Source organism: Triticum dicoccoides, chromosome 3B (genome assembly GCF_002162155.2).
Source record: "Triticum dicoccoides isolate Atlit2015 ecotype Zavitan chromosome 3B, WEW_v2.0, whole genome shotgun sequence".
NCBI lineage: Eukaryota > Viridiplantae > Streptophyta > Magnoliopsida > Poales > Poaceae > Triticum > Triticum dicoccoides.
The window spans coordinates 794,844,477-794,852,376 of NC_041385.1; the positions used below are offsets into that span (position 1 = coordinate 794,844,477).

The 7,900-nt window shown below is 40.6% G+C and overlaps 1 protein-coding gene across 1 annotated transcript; it reads left to right on the forward strand.

Moving 5' to 3' along the window:
• Window positions 1-551: 551 nt before the first annotated feature.
• LOC119282291 (probable LRR receptor-like serine/threonine-protein kinase At1g63430) lies at window positions 552-1,033 on the forward strand. The gene is made up of 3 exons (XM_037562568.1): window positions 552-635; window positions 725-882; window positions 973-1,033. Exons 1-3 carry the CDS (start codon window positions 584-586, stop codon window positions 991-993), a joined length of 231 nt encoding a protein of 76 aa, XP_037418465.1. The 5' UTR covers window positions 552-583; the 3' UTR covers window positions 994-1,033.
• Window positions 1,034-7,900: the final 6,867 nt, after the last annotated feature.

Below are 7,900 nucleotides of genomic sequence, written 5' to 3' on the forward strand. Positions count from 1 at the left end.
CCCCCCCCCCTTCTAAAAAGGTATATTGCTATAATGTAGTAGGGCGCTCATTTGATTCACTAAACAAACTTTAGACAATTGGTTGAGCTTCGGCATATCTGCACCTATGTTAGAATCGGATCAAACTCCTACGTTTACTAATACAAATTTTGCCCAAACAAATTGATTATTTTGTCTAACATATATTGTTGCTAATGCGTTCATGCTTTCCTCAGATTCTGATATGCTGAAAAGTTTGCCAAAGTTGAGTCGCCAGGAACTTGAAGTAGCGCGTGAGGATTTTAGCAACATAATTGGCTCAACTCCGGAGATTGTAGTCTACAAAGGAACAATGAAGGATGGACCTGAGGTTTTTGTCATATGATTATGCGCCTTTGAAGGTCATTGGACTAGCAAGCATGAGCTCTTTTACCAAAACAAGGTAGTTCGTTTGTCTAAAATTGTGACTCAGAAACACCTTTTAACTCAAATAATAAATAAATAAAATGGGATGAACATTGTAGGTTATGATCTGGCAAGGTTGAGTCATGAGAACATAGCAAACTTTCTGGGCTATTGCAGAGAGAGTGACCCATTCTCGAGGATGTTACTCTTTGAGTACGCATCAAATGGGACCCTGTACGAGCACCTACACCGTAAGTCTATCTCTTCAATTTCGTTATGACAGAAATATTTTGCATTTTCTGTACATCGTAATTTGATCTCATTTGTTTTCCTCCTTTAGATGGAGAAGCGGCCCAATTCTCTTGGCTCAGACGAATGAAAATAGCCATCAGCATCGCCCAAGGTTTAAGGTATCTGCACACCGAGTCGCAGCCGCCTTTCGCTATATCAGAGCTGAACTCCAATTCAGTATACGTTATAGAAGATTCTACCCCCAAGGTACTTGCATGGCTTTTCTGTACAAACTGAACTTTGAAATCCACTTCAGACAATTGCTCATGACTTGACAGAAATCATTCTTATGAGCAGGCTGACGGCGTCGTCTACTGAAGCCCCACCGGCGACGCGACGGGAGAGCTCCGGCCTGTACATGGGCGTGGGAAGACAGATCCGCGTCGCCAGCCTACACAAGGCCATGTCAACGCCTCGACCCAGGGTTCATCATCCGTCTTTGTCAGGTAAGCAAAGCGATCCATCTTTCCTCTTTCTCATCAGATCCATTTTATTGTGATATTGCATTTAAGTCAATCAATTTTTATGATTCTTTCGGTGTTAAAGAAAATGGATTTTTACCTGAATAAATTTCGTGTATAGATATGTAGAGGATGAACTCAACAAGCGGATCTTTCAAGGTTAATTAGCCAAGCGGATCTTTCAAGGTTAATTAGCTTTGCACATTTTATTAAATAGATGCAGTGGCATAGCACCTTCAATATCATGCTTGCACTCACATGTTTTCCAACAGCACCATGAATGCTGCCCAGAATTGCCATGCCTTCCGATTTCGCTATAAGTTCCTATGCTGCTCCCTGCCCCCTCCTCCTGTCACGTGTGTTGTTTCCCTTGTGATCAGTGAGCTCTAGAAAACACAACTGCAAGGTACAGAATAGTTGCCACTTAGTTAGCATTTTAGTTAATAGTGTAGACATGTTAGTAACACTATAATGTTGGACAATAAATGAATTCGACAACATCCGAACGAACTTATCTTGCTTCCAAGAATAGTAAAATCATCTTTAATAATTTCCCTGATTTTGCTTATATTCATGTTTCTTAACATGTTTAGAATGTTGTTTTCTCCAAAATGCAGCATTTACCTTCCATTTGGAGCGTAGGATGCATTTTTTCATCATTTGCTGACTGAAAAAAACCATTTTTCTGATAAAACGCAATCCATCAGTTAAGACTTAATTAATTGCCTTCTAGACACACCTTCAAATATATACAAGTTCTCTGATAAGGTAGTCGTGCGAAGACTGTATTTTTGGTTTACATTGTTAATGTTTTCAGTGACCACAAATTTGACTTTCTTTTTTGCTTCTTTTCAGCTTTCAGGTTCTAAATGAGAAGATAAGGATGTACTTGAGCTGCATGAGAAAACCCAGTTCCATTATCTCAGAAGCCAGAAGTTTCCCATTTAATATCTTTGGTTCTAAAATTTGTTTAAGAAAATGGCCATTTTGCTATTAGCACCACGATTATGTGTCAATTGTAGATTCTTAATTGCTTAGAATTATTTTATATGTTTGATTCCTTCGGTTCATATTTATTCAACAACAAAATATTTTCAAGATTGGTCCGTTTGAGGATCAAACTTCGAACATGTGAATTGATGTGGCATCAAGCTAAGTCCGTTGATACATTGCTATCCTTTTTTGCTTTGCACAATTAATCTTGTCACTAGAGATGTATGTAAATCCTCTAGCTTTGCTTATTTTATCTTTTTATTTCAGCTTATAGAATATCGTGCCACGCATTCACAAATTACATGGTCATGTGGGTGGATTGTTTCTCCCGTTGCAAGGCACGGGCATTGTTTCCTAGTAATAATAAAAAGGCTATTGCTTTTATCTCCCACAATGTCGTCTATTTTGGTACGTCACTTGGTTCCGTGTTCGGTTCCGTACATTGTTTGTAGCTTCATAAGTCAATGGGCCAATTTTCTTTTAGTTTTGGGCCACTAAAACTATTGGACCTCACAACCTGCCCTCCATCCCTCACGGCTGCATCAAACGGAGCTTGGCTTACACCTGTGCAAAAATTACAGATTCTAATTAATAGTCCCATCCCGCTGGCGTCTACTACACAACTTTATTCTTATAGACTTGTGTTGGGCCTTCAAGCACAAATTTTGTAGGACAGTAGCAATTTTCCTCAAGTGCATTATCAATCCATGGGAGACGTAGGATGAAGATGATGTCTCTCAAAAATCCCTGCAACCAAATTGTAAGAAATCTCTTGTGTCTCCCAACACATTAAATACAATGAAAAATTGTATAGAAGCACTAGTTCGGCGAAGAGATGGTGACACAGGTGTAGTAATGATAGTAGATATTTATTTTTGTAATAGGAACAATTAAAAAGTGAGTACTTTTACTAGTGCAATCTCCCAACGGTGCTAATATAATTCGATCACATAACAATCCTCAACGTGCGATGAAGAATCACTTCAAAATTCCTAAGTAGCAGAGAACATAAGAAGAAATTGTTGGTAGGGTACGAAACCGCCTCAAAGTTATTATTTTTGATAAATCTTTCCAAGATTTCGTACTAAAATAACACCAAGTTATGCTTTTCGATCGATCTATCCAAGAGTTCGTACTAAAAGAACACCATATGATACACATCAACCAACTCTAAGGTCACCAAGATATTCCAATGTCACCACGAGTATATGTGATTTGATTATACAATATCATAATAAAACACAAAGAAACTCAAAGAGTGCCCCAAGATTTCTACTAGTGAAAGTAGGACGAAAACATGCATCAACCCATATTCATAGATTACCCCAATGTTACCTCGGGAATCAGCAAGTTGAGTGCGAAAACATATATCAAGTGAATCAATACAATACCCCATTGTCACCATGGGTATTATATGCAAGACATATATCAAATGCTCTCAAATCCATGAAAATATTCAATTTAATAAAAACGAAATCTCAAGGGGAAAACTCAATTCATTACAAGAAGATAGAGAGGAGAAAAAACCATATGATCCAACTATATTAACAAAGCCCGTGATACATCAAGACCGTGCGAAATAAAGAACAAGAGAGAGGGAGATTAAACAGATAGCTACAGGTACAAACCCTACGCCCTAAGGGCGGACTACTCCCTCCTCATCATGGTGGCCATAGGGATGATGAAGATGGCCTCCGGTTATGATTTCCCCCTCCGGCAGGGTGCCGTAACGGGCTCCCGATTGGTTTTTCGTGGCTATAGAGCCTTGCGGCGGCAGAACTTCTGATCTAGGGTTATTTGGGGGGGGGGGCGTGTCTGTATTTATAAGATTTTTTGGCGTTGGTTTCACGCGAAGATGGGCTTCGAGGGTCCCACCACCAACCAGGGTGCGCCAAGGGGGGCTGCCGCGCCCCGGTGTGATACGTCTCCAACGTATCTATAATTTATGAAGTATTCATGCTGTTATATTATCATTCTTGAATGTTTTACAATCATTTTATAGCAACTTTATATCATTATTTGGTACTAACCTATTGACCTAGTGCCCAGTGCCAGTTGCGGTTTTTGCTTGTTTTTTACATCGCAGGAAATCAATATCAAACGGAGTACAAACACCGCGAAACTTTTTGTGGATTTCCTATGGACCGGAAGACATACAATAGGCTAGAGCAGCACCTGGGGGGTGCCCGGGGGGGCACAACCCTCCAGGACGCGCCTGGGCCCCCAGGCGCGCCCCGGTGGGTTGTGCCCGCCTCAATGGCCTCCCACACCCCCTCTTCGCCCTATAAATTGTCAAATGTTCAAAAAACCCTAGCAGAGAACCTAGATCAGAAGTTCCGCGACCGCATGCCTTTGTAGCCACAAAAAACTAATCTAGACCCCGTTCCAGCACTCAGTCGGAGGGGAAGATCATCACTGGTGGCCTTCTTCATCACCCCGGCGGCCAACACGATCAGGAGGGACTTGTCCACCCTAGGGGCTGAGGTTTGTACCAATAGCTATGTGTTTAATCTCTCTCTCTCTCTCTCTCTCTCTCTCTCTTTCTCTTGATCTTGAGATGTCACGATCTTGATATATCATGGGCTTTGTTAACATAGATGTATCATATGATGTTTTTGCCCTCTCTACTCTTGTTGTGTTGAATTGAATATTTACCCTTTCAAGTTTTGTCTTGTCGGATTGAATGTTCATGTCTGAGAACACATGATGTATGTCTTGCGGTATGAATACTTGAGGTGACAATGGGGTATCATATTGATTCACTTCATGTATGTTATGGCAGTCAACTTGCGGATTCCCAAGGTGACATTGGGGTAATCTATGCATAGGGGTTGATGCAGGTTTTTATTATCTTTTCTCCGATAGAAATTTTGGGGTCTCCTTGTAGTTCTTTGTGTGGATTGAATATTATGATCATGAAGTTGTTTGAAGCATATCATAGAATTAACTCACGGATACTTGCGTTGACTTTGGTCTATCTAGGTGACATTAGAGTTGGTTGATGTGTGTCATATGGTGTTATTTTACTACGAACTCTTGGTTAGATTGATCGAAAAGAATAGCTTTGTGTTATTTTAGTATGAACTCTAGGATAGATTGATCGGAAAGAATAGCTTTGAGGTTGTTTCGTACCCTACAAACAATTTCTATCTTTTGTTCTCCACCAATAGGAACTCATGAGTGATTCTTTATTGCACTTTCAAGGATAATCAGATGATCCAACGATGTTAGCATTGTTGAGAGATTGCACTAGGAAAGTATGCACCCTAGGCATCATTTTCCATCATTGCAATACCCGTTTGTGCTCCGTTTGACTATTTACTACCTTGCTGTTTTTTATTGTTTGCACTACAAAAACTCATATCCACTATCCATACTACACTCTTCTCGCCATCTCTTCGCCGAACTAGTGCACCTATACAATTTGCCTTTGTATTGGGTGTGTTGGGGACACAAGATATTTCTTGTATTTGATTGCAGGGTTGCTTGAGAGAGACTATCTTCATCCTACGCCTCCCACGGATTGATAAACCTTAGGTGATCTACTAGAGGGAAAATTGCTACTGTCCTACAAAACTCTGCGCTTGGAGGCCCAACACGTGTCTACAAGAATAAAGTTTGTTTTGAATATTTACTGTAGGGTAAAAACCCCACAGTCCTTTATTCACGCATAAAGACAAGCATAACTATAGAGAGAAGTTTAAAGGTTGCATGCCTAAACTAAGTTAGAAAAACATACATTTACATGAGGGAGTTAACCCAATCTACAAGCCTATGTTTAATGCTATCTTTGAGTCTATGAGACAACAGAAGAATATCATGTACAAAGTTACATCTCCATGCAGCAAAAGTAGCCCTTGCCACCTTGAAGGTTCTCCCATTCCTCAAGATCCATATATTCCAAGCAGCTGTGAGCATCACCTCAAAGAAAAAGGGGTGACCAAATCTCTACCTTGCTTGGGAGATACACTGCTGAATATTAGAGCCATGTCTCCAATCAATTTTCAAGTAGTTCCAAACCCTACAGCTAAAGTTATATTCGAAGAAGAGGTGAGCCCTATCTTCATCAACATAGGCATTACAGATGACAGATAGATTATCATCCAAGGGGGACCTCCAATGCCTTCTGACCAACATGCCCTTCGTGTTGAGTCTGTCAAAGAAAAGAAGCCAGCCAAAAACTTCGATTTTCATAGTGCATCTACTCTGCCATAGCCACTTACATGGTTGGACAAGTGGAAGGTGTGTATGCATGATGTCATAAAAGCTCTTAGTTGAGTATTGTCCAGACTTTCGAGGCCATATCCAAACATCAGGCAAAGAAGGATCTCTCTACAGATGAAACAGCCATCCTTCCAAAATTTCCAATTTAGATGTTGCCTCCTAGGATATTGATAAATGGAACATGGAGAACAAATCCTGGTTTTGTATGAAGTCCCTGGCAAAAACGTTGTCAACCAAAATAAAAGAGAAGAGCCTTGGTAATCTGAGACTCAAGGGCCTGGAAGAACCACCCACATGCCAAGCATCAAGCCAGAAAAGAGCAGAATTCCCCCATATTAATCTGCACTGAGGCAATTGACCTATAGTGGTCGACAAGCTTGAGAATATCCTTCCACCAAAATGAACCAGTGAGTATTGTGGCATGAGCCACAACTCCATCATAATAACTATCCCAGATTAACTGAACCCATGGGACCTGCATTTTATTATAAAATTTATGCAGATGCTTGAGAAGGAGCCCTTGGTTCTGAATATTCAGGCTAAGAATACCTAGGCCTCCTTTATCCTTAGGTCTGCAAACTAGATCCCAGGCAGCTAAAGATTGTCTGGGCACATCAGAGTTTCCCCTCTAGAGGAATTGCCTGAAAATCCTATCCAGCTGCTTGATAATACCAGGAGGAATATGCAAACTACAGAGGAAATATATGGGCATTGATGTAAGCACTGATGTGAGCAATTGCAACGTGGAACCTTGATTAAGCATGGCAGAGCTGACAAATAACCTTCTTTCATGTTATCCACCAAAGGCATTAGATCAATTATTCTAGGTCTTGTAGTTCCAAGAGGCAGACCCAGATAAGTGAAAGGCAACTGTTCCAACTTATAGCTTAAAATGTTGTATAGCCCTTGTGCCTCAGCTGTCTAAATATTGAGGGGCACCATTGATGACTTGGCAAAACTTACCTTCTGGCCAGTTCTTGAGGGTAACCAACTGATCCTCCACTACAGAGAGGATTGTTATTGTATCATTGGCATATTGGATAATAGGAAAATCAGGGTCATGTGATGGGATTGGAAGAGTTAGGACTCCCCTAGCAGCATATCATTGACCACTGTTTGAAGAAGATCAGGAGCTATGACAAAGAAAAGTGGGGAGAGAGGGCCACCCTGTCTGACACCACATTTGCATTTGAACTGCTTACCAGGCACACCATTAAGAAGCACAGAAGATGATCCAGATGAGAGGATCTCTTTAATCCAAGCAATCCATTTTTCTTCAAAACCTTTGTGCTGGAGGATTTGCAAGACAAGTTCATGCTCCATAGTGTCAAAAGCTTTTACAAAGTCCAGCTTCAAAATTATGATAGGCCTGTTTGACTGTTTACATTGATGCATATACTCAAAAGCCCAAGCCAGGCAGTCATGTATGGCTCTACTCTTCAAAAACCCATATTGATTATTGTGAATGCATTGAAGGATGACCTTTTGCAGCCTGTTTGCCAAGAGTTCGGTAAGGAAATTTAAACATGTGTTTGTAAGAGAATTGG

What these genes read in the sequence shown, in the direction of transcription:
- LOC119282291 (XM_037562568.1), top strand. Translation starts at nt 584, where the DNA reads ATGTTACTCTTTGAGTACGCATCAAATGGGACCCTGTACGAGCACCTA. An exon ending in CCTGTACGAGCACCTACACC is followed by an intron (nt 636 to 724) that starts GTAAGTCTATCT and finishes TTCCTCCTTTAG; the next exon opens with ATGGAGAAGCGGCCCAATTC. An exon ending in TAGAAGATTCTACCCCCAAG is followed by an intron (nt 883 to 972) that starts GTACTTGCATGG and finishes TCTTATGAGCAG; the next exon opens with GCTGACGGCGTCGTCTACTG.